This window comes from Geotrypetes seraphini, chromosome 4 (assembly GCF_902459505.1).
Source record: "Geotrypetes seraphini chromosome 4, aGeoSer1.1, whole genome shotgun sequence".
Classification (NCBI taxonomy): Eukaryota; Metazoa; Chordata; class Amphibia; order Gymnophiona; family Dermophiidae; genus Geotrypetes; species Geotrypetes seraphini.
In genome coordinates this window covers 258,217,528-258,237,532 of record NC_047087.1, presented here as the reverse complement: position 1 = coordinate 258,237,532, position 20,005 = coordinate 258,217,528, and the positions used below count along the sequence as shown (strand labels likewise).

At 40.4% G+C, this 20,005-nt stretch overlaps 1 protein-coding gene across 2 annotated transcripts in view; it reads right to left on the bottom strand.

Annotated features, from left to right (window-relative positions):
- Positions 1 to 8,560: 8,560 nt before the first annotated feature.
- The window catches only part of HECTD2 (HECT domain E3 ubiquitin protein ligase 2), a 113,646-nt gene continuing 102,201 nt past the window's right edge, over positions 8,561 to 20,005 (bottom strand). Inside the window, exons 20-21 of one of the 2 annotated variants that reach the window (XM_033943401.1) lie at positions 12,955 to 13,098; positions 8,561 to 10,259 (exon numbers count right to left, since the gene is read on the bottom strand). In XM_033943401.1, coding sequence (XP_033799292.1) covers positions 10,139 to 10,259; positions 12,955 to 13,098 — 265 coding nt within the window. In that variant the 3' untranslated portion in view covers positions 8,561 to 10,138. The remainder of the gene's footprint in view (positions 10,260 to 12,954; positions 13,099 to 20,005) is intronic. The other variant, XM_033943402.1, reaches the window with a different exon arrangement.

The window sequence follows — 20,005 nt, the reverse complement described above, 5'->3', positions numbered from 1 at the left end:
GTTAAACTTCATGCTAGTAAGTAAGCCATGCAAAAATTTGTGTAATGTTACTGGAAAAATACCGATCTTTCTATCAAGTTCACAATAATTAATTTAGTCTCTGGACTTGGCATGCCACTTATCCAACACCTAGAATATGAAATACCAAGCAAATATTTAAATTGTAGTTATGTGCCAGGATAAACAATTAGAATTCCACTACTGTCTTCAATAGGGAAAAGGCTGTAGCAGCTCCATTAGTGCTGAAGAAACGCAAAATCTTAGATGACTATGATACCATACCAGATATTATGCCCATCTGATCAGAGTATCTACATAAAAAGATATACTGAATGAGCTTTCTTCAGCAGGTAAGTCTTTCATAACAAAATGCATATATTCTCTACTTTCTTTTGCACTTGACTTCTCTTACTTCCATAACAACATAAGAATAGCCTTACTGGATCAGACCAATTCTCTATCTAGCCCAGTATCCTGCCTTCACAGAGGCCAAATCAAGTCAAGTACCTGGCAAAAACCCAAATAGTAGCAGCATTCCATGCCACGGATCCAGGGCAAGAAGTGGCTTCCCCCCTGACTTTCTCAACAACAGTTTATGGAATTTTCCTCCAGGAACTTGTCCAAACCCTTTTTAATATCATCTACATCCTCTGGCAATGCATTCCAGAGCTTAACTATTCTCTGAGTGAAAAAATATTTACAGATAAGAAGAAACTGTTCATATTCAGGAGTTACAAGTATTACATTGCATACAAAGAACTTACAATCTTATGTGGGAATCTAGACATCTCTATATGGGAGGGCATCAAGTATTTATATTGTGTGTTCATTAGGTGGTATGTCTCATGTAGTTAAATTCTGGAATTTGTTGTCAGAAAATGTAGTGAAAGGAGTTAGCTCAGCAGGATTTAATAAGGATTGGAACATTTCTTAAAAGTCCATAAGCCATTATGTGAGCCTTCGGGACAGTAAGGGAATTTTTTAAGTACCTTCTTACTTCTCATTTATAATCTTAATGTATATTTTCTTCAAACCGCTTAGAACCTAACGGATGTAGTGGTATATAAGAAATAAATTACATTACATTACATTATTAAGATGAACTTGTGAAAAGCATAAAATGTTTTACTCCTTTGGGATTTTGCCAGGTACTTGTGACTTGGATAGGCTACTGTTGGAAACAAGATACTGAGCTTAAACGAACTTTGGCCTGTCCCAGTATGGAAACTCTTATGTTCTTTGCAAAAACTCAAGTGTCCTGTGGTAAGTGCTATCTTAGCATGCTAAATATTTTTGGAAGGGTATATGACATGGTGTGTTCCTATGCTAATCAGGCACGGCAAATGCAACACAGTCCATAGGAATTGAATAGGCTGTGTTGCATCTGTTGCATGGGATTTGCTACGGCAGCTTTGGAAAAGGTGCTCTAATTTTGGGAAATCCTGCATTTGCTATGTCATGGAGGAATACTAGATAAGGATTTCTATGTTGGGGGGGGGGGGGGAGAATGATACCAGTTGAAATAATCAGTAAAATTAAGTAAGGGACATCTGGTCCTCCAAGACTAAAGTGCACCATAATAATTTAATCAAGTCAATAATTTGTGTATCAGGACTGCTGATTAAAAGGTTACCTTCATGTTTTCTGCAAAAAGGGAATATAGTAAATCTTTACAAAACAATAAAATTAATGTGGATGGCAAATAGTATTAGAAGCATTCAATCAAGGTTTGCATGACTGGCTAACTAAATCCAAGCTCATTAAACCTGAAACTTAGCCAATGAAATTTTTAGCATAGGTGATCAGAGTGTCTTTTTAAGATTGATAGCAGTGGTAAAATAGTAAGCATAGATAAGAGATTTGAAATGGAACAGGGTGTGCTGACCTATTTGTCAATGTGTGCTGAGAGTACCATTGTTGCTTTAATTAGTTATGCTCAGTGACATCAGATCGAGATAAATTTGTGAAATATTTTATTACTGAGCACACACATGTCACATTGCCAAAATAGTCTACGCACCATACACATGAGCAGTTATAATTGTAAAAATTAATGTCTTACTTCAATGTCAGGTGGTAACCAGCCAAGCTAAACATCTATCAAATAGACCTCAAAATCCACAGGATTGTTGTCTTTGTTGCCAGAGTGTTTTGTAATTGGTTACTAGGTATTACTAGGTGTCTTTGCTCAAGTTTTTGTTGACAGTTATAATTGTACCCATTTTCCAAGGTACATCTTTTAGAAAGGGGATTCACTTGATCCAAAGTTTAAGTCTTATGGATCTTTCAAATCCTGATGTAGATTCTCTGGCAGGAGAAAGGGATTTTTTCAGTGTCTAAGGCTTGTGAATAAGAAGTTCAAGGAGGCAGTTAAAAAATAAGGGCCCTTTTTAACATAGCTGCAGTAGGGCAGGGCTGCCATCAGAAATTTCTGGGCCCCTTACTGAGCAATCCTATTGGGCCCCCCATGCACCCCTTCCCCCCCCCTTCTTCCATGGGCCGAATACACACATACTTTTCTCTGTCACCGCACTCTTTGACCAAAAGATTTGTAAGTCTGCAACCACGTCAAGGTAGACTCTTTCAGCAGGGCCCTAACCTAAACTAAACTAATCTATACCTATCTATTCTAAACTAACATATGTCTAGCGCGCACAAACCTCTGCTCTACATGGGAAAAGTAACACCAGCTCAATGCTGGCGTTAGCATCTAGCGCGCGTGGCGTACGCTAAAGCCAATATCGTAACTTAGTAAAAGGAGCCCTATTTTTATTAGTTAATTATTATTATTATTTTCCAATGCTCAATATGACTTCCTTTTTTAAGGTTTGACACTTGTGCCAGAATATTTTTACTAAATTTAAGAAGTATACTATCAGATTGACAAACTAAAAAGTGACAAATCCCGTGGCCCAGACGGAATTCACCCGAGAGTATTAAAAGAACTAAAGGTGGAAATCTGAGAACTACTGCAAACCCTCGCTAACTTGTCAGTTAGAACCGGACGGATACCAGAAGACTGGAAGATAGCGAACGTAATACCAATCTTCAAAAAAGGATCAAGGGGAGAACCGGGAAACTATAGACCAGTGAGTCTCACATCGGTCCCTGGGAAAATGGTTGAGGCTTTGATTAAAGACAGCATTGTACAGCACCTGGATAACCATGACCTGCTGAGAGGTAGTCAGCATGGCTTCAGGAAAGGGAAGTCATGCTTGACAAACTTACTTCAGTTTTTCGAGGGAGTGAACAAACAAGTCGATAGCGGAGAACCAGTTGACATAATATACTTGGACTTCCAGAAAGCGTTCGACAAAGTACCTCATGCGAGACTTCTCAAGAAACTACAAAGTCATGGAATAGAAGGGGATATACTAAGATGGATAGGAAAATGGCTAGAAAACAGAAGACAGAGAGTGGGCATAAATGGGAAGTACTCAGACTGGAAGAAAGTAACTAGCGGTGTGCCTCAGGGCTCAGTTCTTGGGCCTATCTTATTCAATATCTTCGTAAATGACCTGGAAGAAGAAACGACCAGTGCTATCATCAAGTTTGCAGATGACACAAAACTATGCCGAGCAATCAGGTCACAAAAAGACAGCGAAGAACTCCAGAGAGATTTGAAGCAACTTGAGAGATGGGCAGAAAATTGGCAGATGAGTTTTAATGTAGAAAAATGCAAAGTGATGCACCTGGGCAGTAAAAACAAGGAGCATGGGTACAAACTGTTAGGTATAACATTGCCTGGCTGGCCTGGAACTTCCTCTCCGTCGTTAGAATTAACATCAGAGGTGAAGTCTTGTGAGTCCGGCGCTTGTACATTCCTGGCCTGGCTCGTGGAAGCAAGGAGAAATCGGCATGGTGGCTTAGGGGGTAGGGAAAGAATCGGGGAAGTGGAGAAATTGGAGCGATGGCTTAGGGGGGGCAGGGGGAGAAAGAAAGAAAGAGAGATAGAAAGAAAAGGGGAGGGGCAGAAAGAAAAAAATATTGGATTTATAGTCAGAAGAAGGAAGTGCAAACAGACTCATGAAATCACCAGACAAAAAGATAGGAAAAATGATTTTATTTTCAGTTTAGTGATCAAAATGTGTCTGTTTAGAGAATTTATATCTGCAATAGCGGCTTTTAGCGCAGGGAGCCTATGAGCATCGAGAGCAGCACAGGGCATTCAGTGCATCTCCCTGCACTAAAAACCGCTATTGCAATTTAGTAAAAAGGGAGGGGGTATATTTGTCTATTTTTGTATAGTTGTTCCTGAGGTGACATTGCATAGAATCATCTGACTTGACCTCTTTGAAAACCCGCGGAATATAAATGATAATTAACATTTTCTCTGCATACAGTGTGCTTTGTGGTTTTTTTTTAAATTTTATTGTTGGTAGATCATTTTGACTTGGTCATTTTAAAAGTAGCTCGCAAGCCCAAAAAGTGTGGGCACCCCTGCTGTAGAGCCATTCCTTGTATGACTGGATGAGCTATATTTATCTTTTTTTTTAAGTTGTTTAAATTCATGCAGAAATAAATGGCTAGATTGAACCTAATGACTTCATTAACGCCTGTCCCTTTTTTTTAACTTCTATACCATTTGAAAGAGGGCAAATACTTCTTAAATTTAGTAAAAATATTCTGGCACAAGTGTCAAATCTTAAAAAAGGAAGTCATATTGAGCATTGGAAAATAATAATAATAATAAAAAATAAAAATAGGGCTCCTTTTACTAAGTTACGATAGTGGCTTTAGCGTACGCCACACGCGTTAGATGCTAACGCCAGCATTGAGCTGGTGTTATTTTTCCCACGTAGAGCAGAGGTTTGTGCGCACTAGACATATGTTAGTTTAGAATAGATAGGTATAGATTAGTTTATTTTAGGTTACGGCCCTGCTGAAAGAGTCTACCTTGACGTGGTTGCAGGCTTACAAATCTTTTGGTCAAAGAGTGTGGTGACAGAGAAAAGTATGTGTGTATTCGGCCCATGGAAGAAGGGGGGGCCGGGGGGGGAAGGGGTGTATGGGGGGCCCAATAGGATTGCTCAGTAAGGGGCCCAGAAATTTCTGATGGCGGCCCTGTATCTCCTGCATGCTCCGGGGCTCTAATGGTCCGTGCCGGCTTCTCTTCTCTACCCCCCCCCCCCCCGACATAACTTCCGGTTTCGGAGGGAAGCCGGGTTTGAGTCGCTTGCTGGGGGGGTTTTTTGTTTAAAGTCCGGCGGGTTTTCTGCGGCTCTTCAGGCTGCGCATTAAGCAGTGGCTGCAGCAGGATTCGGCAGATGACAGCCGGGTGGGCATCTAAATTTGCTGAGCGTTGCGCCCGGCTGAAAAGCGCTGGGGAGAACACTGGGGAGCCCGGGCCCCCTGTCAGTTCCGGGCCCCTGAATGCAGGACTGGTAGTACTGTCCTGATGGCGGCCCTGCAGTAGGGAGTCCCACATGGCAAATGTGACACAGTCCATTCAATTCTTATGGACTCCATTACATTTGCCACCCTGGGAATCGCTACTGTGGCCTTGTAAAAGGGGCCCTAAAAGTCCTTACTAGAAAAAGGTTTCTTCAAAATAAAACTGTGAAATGGGTAACAGTGTAAAGCAGCGATTCTCAACATTTTTTTTTCCATTGGGACGCACCTGACGAATGATGCTTCAATATGTGACACATTGCATACATGATTCTCCTGTACATTTGGTCTGTGGGCGTTGGAGCTTTTGCTGCCGCCGCTGGCGATACAAAGCGCTGGCACGGCTTCATAAAGGGGGGGGTTAATCCATATATACTTTATATACATATTGTACTTCGTAATGCAGAACAGAACAAGGCATTTCAATACAGAATAACCGGTAAGTTCAATGCAGTTTACAAAATTTAACAAATAATACAAACTAGAGAGAATTTATTAATTTGCGAACAAATGTGTCTTTAGTTGCTTTCAAAAATGATTGTAAAACATATAACTCAATAACAAAGGTTTCAGTTCCTTGTCTCAGAGAGCCGCCTGATAAGAAAGCAAAGATTGGTGGCATTTTGTGTAATTACAGCCTTTGACAGATGGAAGAGTAAAAAGGCTGTGTGAACTGCGTGAATGCTTGGATTGAGTAAAGGAAAATAATTCAGATAAGTAGATGGGCACCTTGCCGAACAGGACTTTGTAACAAAGGCAACCAAATTTAAGTTTAGGGCTCCTTTTATCAAGCCACGCTAGCGATTTAATGCGCGTAAAAGCGCACATTAAACCGCCGGCTGTGCTAGCCGCTAACGCCTCCCTTGAGCAGGCGGTAGTTTTTAGGCCAGCACGGAGGTTAACGCGTGATGAAAAGTCATGCGCGTTAACCCCACTAGCACGGCTTGATAAAAGGAGCCCTTAATTCGAGCCTCCACATGAAGCCAGTGCAATTCTCAATAATAAGGACTCACACGATCAAACTTTTTCAATCCATAGATCAGGCGAATCGCTGCATTCTGGACTATGTGCAACCTAGATAGATTCTTTTGGGAACCTGCCAAATATACTACATTGCAATAGTCCAGTCGGCTCAACACCAACAATTGAACCAGTAGTTTGAACGATGTAGTGTCAAAATAAGATCTTTTTGAGTTTCACAGTGCCACTTTTGCATTTCTTCCTATCACTAATATATTTTTTAAAATGTCTTGCCCCGTTTACTATGCTGGCTATTTTAACTATCATTTACATCTCTGCTTTCCTGACTACTCGATCAGCCTCTCAACTTTCCAGATAATTTTGCCTGTCTTCCTCTTTCTGCAATCTTTTGTAGTTTTTGAACGCTAACCTCTTTTTCTTTACCTTCTCAGCTACTACTTTTAAGAACCAAAGTGGCCTTCTTTTCCTCTTGCTTTTAATTACCTTCCTTATAAAATGGTTTGTTGCCCTTACTATAGCTCCTTTCTGTTTTGCCCATTGCTTTACTACTCCTTCCAGATGTTTCCATTCAAACAATTCCTTGATGTAATCCCCCATCTGAACAAAGTTTGATACCGGATTTTTGTGCATCTTCTGCAAAATGTCCAAACATGGATTTGGACATTATATTGAAAATGTCCCTCCACATCTGCTGCTGAGAAACTGGAACAAGCCATACTGTTACAGATTCCTACTCTGACACTGTATGCTAGCACAATTCTTCACATGCAGAACTGCTACTACTACTATTTATCACTTATATAGCGCTGAAAGGCATATTAAGTACTGTACATTTTGACATTTAATAGATGGTCCCTGCTTGGAAAAGCTTACAGTCTAACTTGGAGATACAGACATGACATATAGGGTTAGGGATTGGTGAGGTAACAGGAGTTAGGAGTTGAAAGCACTCTCAAAGAGGTGGGCTTTTAACTGGGCCTTGAACACTGCCAGAGATGGAGCCTGCCATAAGGATTCGGGCATCTTATTCCAAGCATATGGCGCAGCAAGGTAGAAGGGATGGAGTCTGGAGTTGGCAGAGGAAGAGAAGGGCACAGATAGAAGGAACTTACCAGCTGAGTCGAGCTCATGGGGGAAACATAGAGGGAGTGAATGCATTTGTAGGTAAGAACATAAGAATAGCCTTACTGGGTCAGATCACTTGCCCATCAAGCCCAGTAGCCCGTTCTTACAGTGGCCAATCCAGGTCACTAGTACCTAGCCAAAACCCAAGGAATAGCAATATTCCATGCTACCGATCCATGACTTTCTCAATAACAGATTATGAACTTTTCCTCCAGGAAATTGTCCAAACCTTTCTTAAAACCAGCTACGCTATCCGCGGAGTTTGAATTGTATTCAGAAACGAATGGGAAGCCAATGAAGTGACTTTAGGAGAGCAACTTTCACGGAATATGAGTCGTGCAGCCAAATTCTGGATGGATTGGAGGGAAGCAAGATGGCTAAGTGGAAAGCCTCAGAGTAGTGAGTTGCAGTAGCCTAAGCACAAGGTGATGAGGGCGTGGATAAGTGTTTTGGTAATGTGCTTGTTTTGGTAGTGTGCTCAGAGAGAAATATTATAGAGGAAGAAGCGACAAGTTTTAGCAATTATGTTGTATCTGGGTGGTGAAGGAGAGAGAGGAGTCAAAGATTACGAGCAGACAAAACAGGAGGGTATGAGAGTGTTGTCCACAGAGATAGAGAATGAGGGAAGCAGGGAGGTGGGTTTAGGTGGGAAGATGAGCAGCTCCATTTTAGCCATATTCAGTTTTAGATGGTGGTGAGACATGCAGGCAGCAATGTCAGACAGGTAGGCTGAGACTCTAGTCTGGGAGTAGAGATATTTCGCACAGAAAGGAAGATCTGGGAATCATCAGCATAGAGGTGATACTGGAAACCGTGGGAGAAGATCAGCGCTCCAAGTGAGTAAGTGTAGATTGAGAAAAGGAATGGTCCCAGGACAGTCTTGAGGTACACACCAATTGATAGCTAGAAGGCTGTGGAGGAGGAACTACCGTTGCATACAATAAAGTTGTAGATTCCCCTAGTGGTGATGTGATGTAATGCAATGAAATGATAATTTAATTATAATATTAACATCTTATACATCTAATTATAATTACAATCAGATGTTTCAATAAGTTTCCCTTTCAATTCACACCAACAGAGAGATTAAACATTTAAATATTTGTTTTATTTGTTGCAATTTTTTAAAAACCCAACAACTGAAGGTGAAAAACCCCCCAAGGCTCCCTTTTATCAAACCACGGTAGAACTTTTTCCCGTGACCAGCAAGGTAAATGCTCTGACGCTCACAGGAATTGAATGAGCATTGGAGCATTTACTTCACTGACCCACGGTTTGCTAAAAGGGGCCCTAAATAAGGATGTTCAACAATTGTTATCAGATATTGTTTAAACAATATAAAATAAACAAATTTAAATAAAAATGAATAGCAAGACTAATTTACCATTCAAGTGTTATCAGATTTAAATTGATTACAGCATTATAGTCAGTGATAATATTTAAACCTCAAACATGTTTATGTCTTTCAGCTTAGTCCAACTTTGTTCCAGTTTACAACTGCAACTATACTCTACAATTCTAATTGTGAGTCTGATAAGTATTTTGAGTTATTATCTTAGTCAAAACTTCCAAATAAATTGTATGTGTGAAATCAGTTCTTTTTATAAAAATATTTAGTGTTCTTTTACAGGTACCTCCAACCATTCAGGTTTTCCAGAACCACAGGTATGGGAAAGGGAATCTGACTTGATATCATCTTTCTGCAGTTATAAGCAAAGCGATTTATATATTATATACAGGTCCCTATTTTGTACCTGGGGTAATGGAGTCTTGAGTGATTTGCATAGAGTCCTAAGGAGCTATTGTACAGCGAGAATCAAATCCAGTTCCCCAGGTTCTCAGATTGCTGCACTATTCACTATGCTACTCCTCCACTCCAGGTAAGAATTTGACTAGGTGACTCTTTTAAACTAGAGAGTATTTTTCAGTCCCAAAGTTCAATAAAATACAGCAAAAAAAAATTGTGTGCGTGCACATTAAAATAAAATATTTTATAAACCATGTTTTTTTTTTTTGCTGTCACCACTTTCTTACATTGGAGACTTGAAACAGTCATGGGAACTCATGACAGCCATTTTTTCAGCGAGATTTCAAGAGCAGAAGTGTAAGAGGATCGCTCCTGCCTGATTCACCCTGCTGGACCACCAGTGATTAAGATAGGCCCATGGGGGGGAAGGGGGAGTACTATGCTGCTTCTCTGAGGGAAGGAGGGAGGGGGCACAGGCTGATTCTACAGAAGGGAGGGAATGTGTGTTGATTCTACAGCAGGGAGGGAGGAAGGGAAGGAAGGGGCACATGCTGAATCTACAGCCAGTTGAGAGCTGGAACAGGACCCAACACCTCACTTCAGGAGAGGAAGGGATCTTTCCCATCCTGGCTTGGCTCCCACCACTGGACCACCAGGATTTAAGGTGGGCCCAAATATAAACCGGGACCCCTTTTTGGGGGGCATTTTTAGCCCCAAAATCTCAGTTTATATTAGAGTATATATGGTAATATATAACATTGTATGCATACATAAATTTTAAGGCTGAATATGGTTGACAGCAAAGTTACTAAAACAAAGAGCTTGAAGATACAATAAGAGAAGGCAATGCTACAAAAACCAGAAAGTAAAGTGTTTTACACTCATCCTCTGTTTTTATTCTATGCCAAACCCCTCTGCATTAGATATCGCAATTGTCAGTTTCTGTTTCAGCAACTTTTTGCTCTTGTAAGTTGGCAGGCAAAGCTGGTTGAAGCAGGTATGTGCAACAGGTAACCTAGAAAAGGAATAATATTGATGTTAAAAATGAAGTAATATAAAGATAAAGTTTTCCTCAAATTCTAAGAGGCTCTTTCATCTAAACTACAAGTAAAATTTGTAACTACTGTGGCTTAACACAAAAATATTCCACGCACTAGCTGCAAATTTTACATGGCAACCAGAGAGGGCATAACCAATATTTTCTTATTTTGGTCCCATCGTGAGGGTGCAAATTAGTGCACAACATTTAGTTACACTTAATGTTTCCTATTTAGGAGGCAGTAAGTCCTCTTGTGTTAACTGTGTTAGCCAGTTAGTATGTGATAAGGGTAGTATGCCAGCTAGCTAACACTACTACCATGTCCTTTCTTTCCCATGTCATGTATTCTAACACAAAAAAGCATTTAATGTGTGGTTTACCACGAGGTAAAGCAAAGTTACTCACCTGTAGCATGTGTTCTCCAAGGGCAGCAGGACATGAATTCTTACATTTGGGTGATGTAAGGAGCCCAGTGTTGATGCTACCCAGCATTTTGGGCTTTTAAGAAGCTTTTGGCAGTGTCCCACTGTGCATATGTGTGTGCCTTTTTGCCCAGCATGAGTGAGGGACCATCAGTGCAGTAAAACAGCAAAAATAATTCAATTACTTGAGGAAGGGTAGGAGGAAATGTAATAATTCATATACTACTGTCCTGGTACAGGCGAGTAACTTCACTTTCTCCAAGGACAAGCAGGACAATGATTCTTACATCTGGGAATGCCTAGCTACCAGGCTCACCAAAAAGAACAAACTTCATTACAACAGGGACTTGCAAACAACAAGGCCAATGTGAACCAATAACTCTACTAACCAAAACAGACTTGTTGTGAAGGTGCAGCCTGGAACAGAAAAGGAAGGACTTCTTAGGAGGGTGGAGTTTGGATTCTCCACTAAACTAATCCCACTGGGGCCTGTGGTTGCTCAGTGCTAAGGGAGACAAAGATCCCAGTATCTCCAAGATCTAATATCTCCAAGATCTAATGTCTCCATTGCTGATGCATGTGGTTTGGACTCAGACATATCAAACAGCCTTTGTTTCTGCTCTTCACAGCCTTGAAGACCTCTATCTGACTTATTCTATAACCTTAGAGCTTAATTGTAAGGGTCACTTGTGTGTTAAGATTATAGAATACTAGCAATTACATGTGTGACTGTAACATTTACACACATAAGTGCTATCTGCACACCCAGCGGTATTCTACCATGTGCGCATATAGATGCAAGGAGACATTCACAGGGGGGAGGCACATGGGCATGGCACAGTTTTAGGCACAACTCTCCAACCATAAATGAAACAGATTTAAATAGTGCCATCTTTAGTGTGAGTGCACAGTTTTAGGCACATGCATTTAAGCCTGCTGTTGACATGGTATATGTGAATCCATCTAAATGTTGTCGCGTAAATAGTTGAGAAACACAAAAAAAGGATCCAACGGAATCTGCAGTACAAAAAGCAACAAGCAAAACACAAACTGCAGCCCATGTACAGGATGCAGGCTTTGTTTATGATACCGATAATGGAAATGCAGTAAATATACAACCTTATTCACAATGGATCGAAATGGTGTAGACTAATGATGATTGTACCATACAAGAACATAATGGTGTGACATAGTGTAAAAGTGAAAGTGTATTACAGAATATATATGAGAAATACAATAATAAACTTATTAGTGAAATAAACAGTGATAACAGTCCTGCTGAACTGTAAGGGGAAAGGAAAAAAACTTAATGTGAAAATGAGTGAAAATAAGTGATAAAAATAAGTGATAAAAATAAGTGATAAAAACAGGTGACTAAGGGATTGAGAGTTTAACATGCTAAGCTCATGTACAGGACTGTAGCCCTCTAAGTTAAATGAAAACATGTGAATGATAATAAAAATGACCAGAGTGGACCTACCATGGTTGATAAGGTATGAAACAAACCGCAATATAAAGGTATCATCAAACTAATATAAAATAAACAAATATAAAAGAAACATAAGGCCTTATTAGCACCGAATAGCTAAGTATAAAACATGTAAAACTATAGTCTTAAAAAAGAATACAGCATACCTTATTCCTAAACATGAATATATAGAAAAGATATATAAAAAAAAATATTTAAAAATATATATAATATTTTATTACCAACGTGTATCCTGAATATTAAAGTTTATTATTGTATTTCTCATATATATTCTGTAATACACTTTCACTTTTACACTATGTCACACCATTATGTTATTGTATGGTACAATCATCACTAGTCTACACCATTTCGATCCGTTATGTTGTAATTTCAAGTATCGATTATATCAATTTAGGATTTATATTTATATCCATTAGGACCCCTGAGGAAGGCGTGTTATCCAAAACACGGACCGTGTCGGGTCCCTTGGCTGTGAATAAGGTTGTATATTTACTGCATTTCCATTATCGGTATAATAAACAAAGCCTGCATCCTGTACATAGTCTGCAGTTTGTGCTTTGGTCGCGTAAATAGTTGCCACAAGATGCCCAAAGCACCATAAAATTGGCAAAAGGTATTTCTGACTAAAAACCACAACTGTATATGAAATGTATTATACCTGAAAGATAAAAAAATAATTAATAATTAAATTATGCTACTTTCAGAAGCATGAAGTTTCAACAGAAACTTAGAAATTGATCCTAAGATAAATATTTACCAGTTTGTGGATGTTTCATGCTTAGAAATCTTGAAACGCAAATCAGCTATCCCTCCCACAGGTACTCTGTCACTTCCAGTAACAAAATAGAGAAGTTTCTTCTGGAGATCAAGGGAATATCCAAGGACAACATCCCAAAAGTATCTACATGAACAAAACAAAAAGTAAATTATTTTAAAAGCCTTCCAGATCCAATCTGAAACAACTATTTAGAACATAGATTTAATTAAAGCTAAACTATGACAATGAAACACTACACTATGTAACATGACTTTTGTTCCTGGGTAGTACTCATAAATGTAATTTCTTAATTACTCATGCTTAAAAAGTATAGAAAATGTCTGCTATTTCCATAAAGCTTTGCTTAATTTTTTGGTCTCCATAGGAATTGCTTTCATATGGCTTCATATTTATATTAAAGTAGATTACATGGATGATTGTTAGTCCTTTATGCATCTGTGGTTAATATGTATGTATCATTTGTACTATAAAATTTCCTTTTGGTATTTTTATTTAATTAATGTTACATTTCATATGTCAAAATTCCAATAAAAAAATGAAAAAATGCTTTTGTGAGCAGGACAGTCAAATTTTGCAATTTACCTATTTAAAACGTGAAAATGCTGAATTTTCATCTTTTCATTCTTATAAAGTTATAAAAAGCAACATATGAATCACAATTAACATGTATTTATGCTGAAGTTATACAAAGATGATCACAGAATATTTAGAAGTGAGTAGTTTTTCAAGATTTGCATTATACAAGTTACTTTCACGAATCAGCCTCCAGATTTCTCCCATCATGTTCTTATTATATTGTCCTTGGTAATGGCATTCGAAGTCCAGTATATCCTGGTGGAAGTGCTCACCTTGCTCCTCTGAGTATGCTCCCATGTTCTCCTTCAATGTATCAAGATGAGCATCAAGGACATGGACTTTAAGAGAGATTCTATAGCACATTTTACTGCAATTCTTCACTATATTCTCACCCAACTCCATGTAGTTTTTGGCTTCGTGATTGTCCAGGAAACCCAAATTCACTACGACTAAACTGTTCCAAGCTGCTTTCGCCTTCCTAGTTAGCTTCTTGGGAAATTCCTTGCACTTCAGGATTCTCTTTATCTATGGTTCGATGAAGACACCAGCTTTGACCTTTGCCTCAGACAAATTAGGGAAGATGTCTTGGAAAGTACATGAAGGCTGTCAACTCTTTATCAGCGCTCTGATGACTTTTTTTATTAGGCCAAATTTGATATCCAGTGATGGCATCAGTACTTTCTGGGTGTCCACCAGTGGTTCCCATTTGACGTTGTTTCTCCCCAAACAGAACTCTGTCCACTGTGGCCAGTCCCACCTTTGGTAGTACACCTTTGTGTCCCTGCTGTCCCAAAGGCAGAAATAGCAAGGAAACTTGGTAAAACTGCCTTGGAGACCCATTAAGAATGCCTCCATTTTGAAGTTTCTGATGACCTCCCAACCATACTCATCATACTTCAAGGCACCTAGTGAGGTCCTGATGCTGTTGTAAATCTCTTTGAGATGCACTGACTGAACCAGTGGAATTCACAGCCCGGTACTTGTTCCCATTATAGAGAAGGCTTTGATCCTCCTGGATGAGGTGTCAATGAAGAGATGCCACTCTTTTGGGTTACAGGTGATTCCAATTGTCTCAAACAGACTAGTTATATTGTGGCAGAAGCACAGCCCATCTTGATGGGTGAAGAAGGTGGAAAAAGCTTGGTGATGCTTTCTCTAATCTGTAACTTGCACACTTTCATTCAAGTTCCACTGCTTGAGACTAGACGTCAAAAGCTCAGCATTGAACTTGGTGAGACTAAGATCTTTGAATAAGTCGTTGAGGTCTTTTGGTTTGGATAGTATGAGTTTTTCTCATCAGCAGCACTACTGATATTGTAAACTGGATCTACAGTACAATGTCTCCCTCACTCTCTGACTTGCGGTTCTATTCTGAATACAGCTGCTGTCTCTCTGGCGGAGTGGGTATGGGAAACTAAGAGCAATGTGGCACCAGGGCGAGGGATGAAGGAATGTCTGGATATGTGATTGCAGATGTACGCTTGACAATGCGATGTTTGGAAGGATCCATCATGCAGAAATAGTAGTTGCTTGAGTGGTCAGTGGGTTTCCTCCAAAATCCTGGGATAACAAACTTAATGGCTCTCTTTTCCCCTCTATACCATCCTGTAGAACAACAAAATGAAATTGTGGTAATGAAAGCAATGCATTTATTTTACCTATGACTAATGTATATGAGATTCTCACAACATATTTCAGATATGATATATTTTCAAATAACATTGAAAATTTTAAAATTAAAGGCTCCTTTTACTAAACCGTAGATGAGGAAAGTAAATGCTCCAATGCTCAATTAATTCCAATGAGCACAGGGCATTTACCTTACCAGCCTGCAGTAAAAAGCTCTACTGCAGTTTAGTAAAAGCCAGCATAAATTTTTAAAAATTACCGTATATAGGCCGCCCCTCTGCATAGGCTGCACCCATGTATAGGTCACAGAAAAGGGCAGCCTATGTTTAAAAAAACAGAAGATAAGCTGGCCCATGGTATTAGCCGCGGCTTATCTTCCGGTGCCTTTTACATTCATCCTCCCCACACCCCCTGGTACCTTTTTAGGAAGTCCCCTCGCTGATGCGCGGCTCGGGTCTCCAGCGGTGCAGGGCAGCCGTGATCTCTTCGGCATCTGGCCTGCCCCCGCACCGCCCGCTGAATGGCCGACGTCAGCTCTTGCGGGACTTGTGAGAACTTACCTCAGCCACTCAGCAAGTGGTGTGGGGGCAGGCTGGATGCCGAAGCGATCACGGCTGCCCTGCACTGCTGGAGACCCAAGCCGCGTGTCAGCGAGGGGGGCTTCCTATTAAGATACCAGGAGTGGGGGGATGATTTAAAAGTTTTATATAGGCTGCCCCATATAACTAGGCCGCACTCCATACAGGGGTTTCTAAAATCCATGTATAGGTCACGGCCTTTATATGGGGAAATACGGTAAACATTCCAAGAAATTTTGTAGCAGAAAATTCCACCATCCTAGTAAGAAACAAAATTGCCTTACCTTCCAGAGTTTTTTGGCAGTGAAAGTGCATTATGGGTATGCCCTTTCCTCTATCGATCTCCACCCACAGCAGCAGTAAGCCTTACCACCTGAATTGCTGCGTGGTAAATCTGCAAATAAGGTAAATTTGAAATATCAATGTCCTAGTCACAAAAGCAAAGTTTGAGGGGAAAGATAGCCATTTTCTATGCTACTGTGTCATAGGCAATAAAGAAATAACATTTATTACCCAGGAACAAAAACAAAAAGTTTGTTACATAGTTTCAAATAAGCTATATCACTGTTTTTCTAGATTCTGTATATACTGACGGCCATTCCTGAAATGGCTTCTAAATCCTAGTTTAGATGAAGAAAAACACACAAAACAAGCCATCAGGATTGCAGGAGCCGGCATTTTTAGTAGATTGGCCAAATAGATATCGCCAGCAGTGCAGAGGGGCACTGAAATGAATGTCATATAAAAAGGCCCAGGTATATATCTCACCATAACCCCCTGATAAGTGTATGGTGAGCCCTACAAACCCACCCAAAACCTACTGGACCCAACTGTACACCACAATAGCCCTCATGCCTGTAGGTGTCACCTATAAGTAGGTACAGTGGGATTTGGGCGGGCTCACACTTCCCACTACAAGTGTAGTAGCTTGAGTGGAGTATGGGCCTGTATCCCCTTCTCTGGAGTCCAATGCACTGACCACCAGACTACTCCAGAGACCTGCTTGCTGCTCTAATAGGACTGAATCTGTCAAACTGGTTCATTCACATCTTTGGGGGGGAGGGGAATTGGGTAGAAGGAAGTCAGTGACCACTGGGGGAGTGTGTGTGTGGGGGGGAGGGGGAATCATGCCTTCATTCCTGCAGTAGTCATCTGATCAGTTTGGGTAGTTTTGGGCATTTATTTGTTATTAAAACAGGTCTAGCCTCAAACATCCAATTGTGCCCTGGACACAATTGTGCCCTTAACTGTTTGAAAAAAACATCCAAGACATAAGTCCACCCTAGTCCTACCCACACCATGCCTCTAATAACTCCCCCCCCCCTGGAATTTAGATGAGTTATTGACAAATTGCATAGAAAAGCATCTAAATGATAGGTTTTGAAAATACCGAATTGGAAGTTTGAGAAGAAGACTTCACCCAACTACTCTATGCCTTAGTACTCTCCTGCATGGATTACTGCAATGCGCTATTCAGTGGTCTCACGGCAAAGAACATACGATGTCTTCAACATGTACAAAATGCAGCAATCAGGCTTCTAAAAAACCTCCGTGCCAGCGACCCTGTCTCCCAGGCTCTAGCGTCGGTTCATTGGCTGCCCGTAGACAAACGTATCTTCAAGGGCCTGATGTTAGCATTCAAATCCTTGCATGACATGGCTCCAGGCTACGTGATGGCTAAGCTTCCTCTGTACTTGCCGAACAAGTCCCTCTGCTCCCTGGACGAAATATGCCTCAAACATCCCCTGGTCATGCCCTTCAACCTCAAACTGCCAAACAACATTCCTACTTCCACTTCATACCGAGCCACTGGAATCGACTGCCCCCGCAAATCAGATCTCTTGAAGGTCTCAACTTTAGGAAAGCAATAAAAACATACCTCTTCGCCTAATTCTCCTGCCCTTGACTTATGGACTACCATAGAAATGTATATTGATATCGTATCCCAGTATGTGTCACGTAAGGAAAACTGGGCACAAGTAAGCAGGTACCTTCTCAGAAAAGCATAGCATGTAAAATTTTAAAAACCTACACACTTTATAATCACAAGTCACTCAGTCTGCATTAAATAGATATACCAGTCAATCAAATGTGTTTTCTTTGAGTCAGAGGTTAGCAACATCCCAGATGACATACTGCTCTTCTCTCTGTCAAAAATCACAAAGACTAGGGGACACTCAATGAAGTTACAGAGAAATACTTTTAAAACCAATAGGAGGAAATTTTTTTCACTCAGAGAATAGTTAAGTTCCTGGAGGAAAAGTCCATAGTCTGTTATTGAAAAAAACATGGGGGAAGCCACTGCTTGCCCTGTATTGGTAGAATGGAATATTGATACACCTTGGGTTTTGGCCAGGTACTAGTGACCTGGATTGGTCACTGTGAGAACGGGCTACTGGGTTTGATGGACCATTGGTCTGACCCAGTAAGGCTATTCTTATGTTCTTACACAATCAATGCTGGCACTATAAGCATTTTCAATCTACATTAGTCAACTGCGCTGATATCACTCACTTTCTCCTCCCTGATGATGCCTTTATTTCAAAGCAACTGGGTTTCACCAGGGACTTTTCCCACCTCAGAAATAGAGCTTAATCATAGTCATTCTCCAATTGTCCCAAAAAGGTATAAGGGATTATTGAAGAATTTCTGACGCTTTCATCATTTGCTGAAAAGGTTTAAGAATACTACAACAGGTAAATAAGGTCTTACAAACAATTGTTATCCTCCATCTAATTTTTAAACCAAATGGAGTGGCAGTTGTTCCTCTGTTCTTCTGTAGTTTATATTCTTTTCAGGGACAATTATCATTTTTACCAGTTTGCCATGGGAACAATTTCAAATGTTACTAACTAAATTTATTATTTTTATTTTAATTTCTTATATACCATGGTTTACCCTCAGTATTAATCAAGCATTCTAGGTATTTTTCCCTATCTGTCCCAGCAGGCTCACTAACTATGGTGCAGCACCTGGCTCAAATCTCAGGGTGCTGAGGCAGCAGCTCTAACCACTAGCCCACTCCTAGATATCCATTTCTCATTATGATTATTTTATACCCTAAACCCAAGCTGATAATACTGCAGTGGAAACAGGAAATATTTCTGAATACACTATGACCGCTGTAGTGCAGTGAATCTCAACATGGTCCTGGAGTACCCCCTTGCCAGTCAGGTTTTCAGGATATCCACAATGAATATGCATATACTGCCTCTATTATATGCAAATTTATTTCATGCATATTCATTATGGATAACCTGAAGATCTGACTGGTAAGGAGGTACTCCAGGACCAAGTTGAGAAACAATACACTACAGCGATTTATCAAATTAAAATAAACTTGAAACTTGAAGGAAAGGGGAAAATATTAGAAGCTGTAAATGATGGGTCTGGGTCTATAAATACAATCATGTGCCCATCTCTTACACTTCCTGGGTTTAGTGGTTTCTATTCTTTTAACCAAACTGGTCAGGAGAAGTCATCAGGGTCGTATATTAAATGAAAAACTAAAAGAAATTGCTTATGAGATCTCCATAAACAACAGGATAAATTAGCCTCACAGTTTAGGTGATTTCCTCTGATGCTGCCATGGACAAAGGAGCTCCAAAACTACTAGAAACAATTTCTGATCATGTGCACACTGTTCTGTGCAATATGTCCCTGCAGAAGCACCTTCAATCAAAGCTTTAAAATCAGCTCTCTCGGAAGATGGCAGCATTGTGTGGCTGATGTATCCTGCTGTCTATGCACAATATCTGCTACAAATAAATAATTTTGCTTCCTTTGTCAAGAAGAAAAATAAATCAGTCACTCAAGTAGGGAATCCCCAGTTAAGGAGTGCTTTAATACATGTGGAACAATGTGTGTCCACCAGGGCCAGCATTGGGAGAGGGGCAAACAAGCAGGGCAACTGCCCCAGGCTCTGGGGGGCCCCCCTGTGAACTGGCATGTCTTCCTCATTCTAGCTGCGCTGGTCTGATGTTGCCCTTACCTTCTATCTCGCTGACAAATCCATTTTTTTTTGCAGGGGATCACTGTCCACAGCAGTGATTCTGAAGTGCTGCCTGTGACAATTCTCCCTGCTTTCCTCCTGCTGTGGTGCGCCCAGGTGGAAACCAGAAGTTGCATCATTGGGGAAAGACCGCAGCAGAAGAAAAGTAGGGAGGGGAGCCGCAGGCAGCACTTCAGAATCACTGCTGCGGCTGGAGGTTCCCTGCAATAAAAATGGATTTGTCAACCAGACCAAA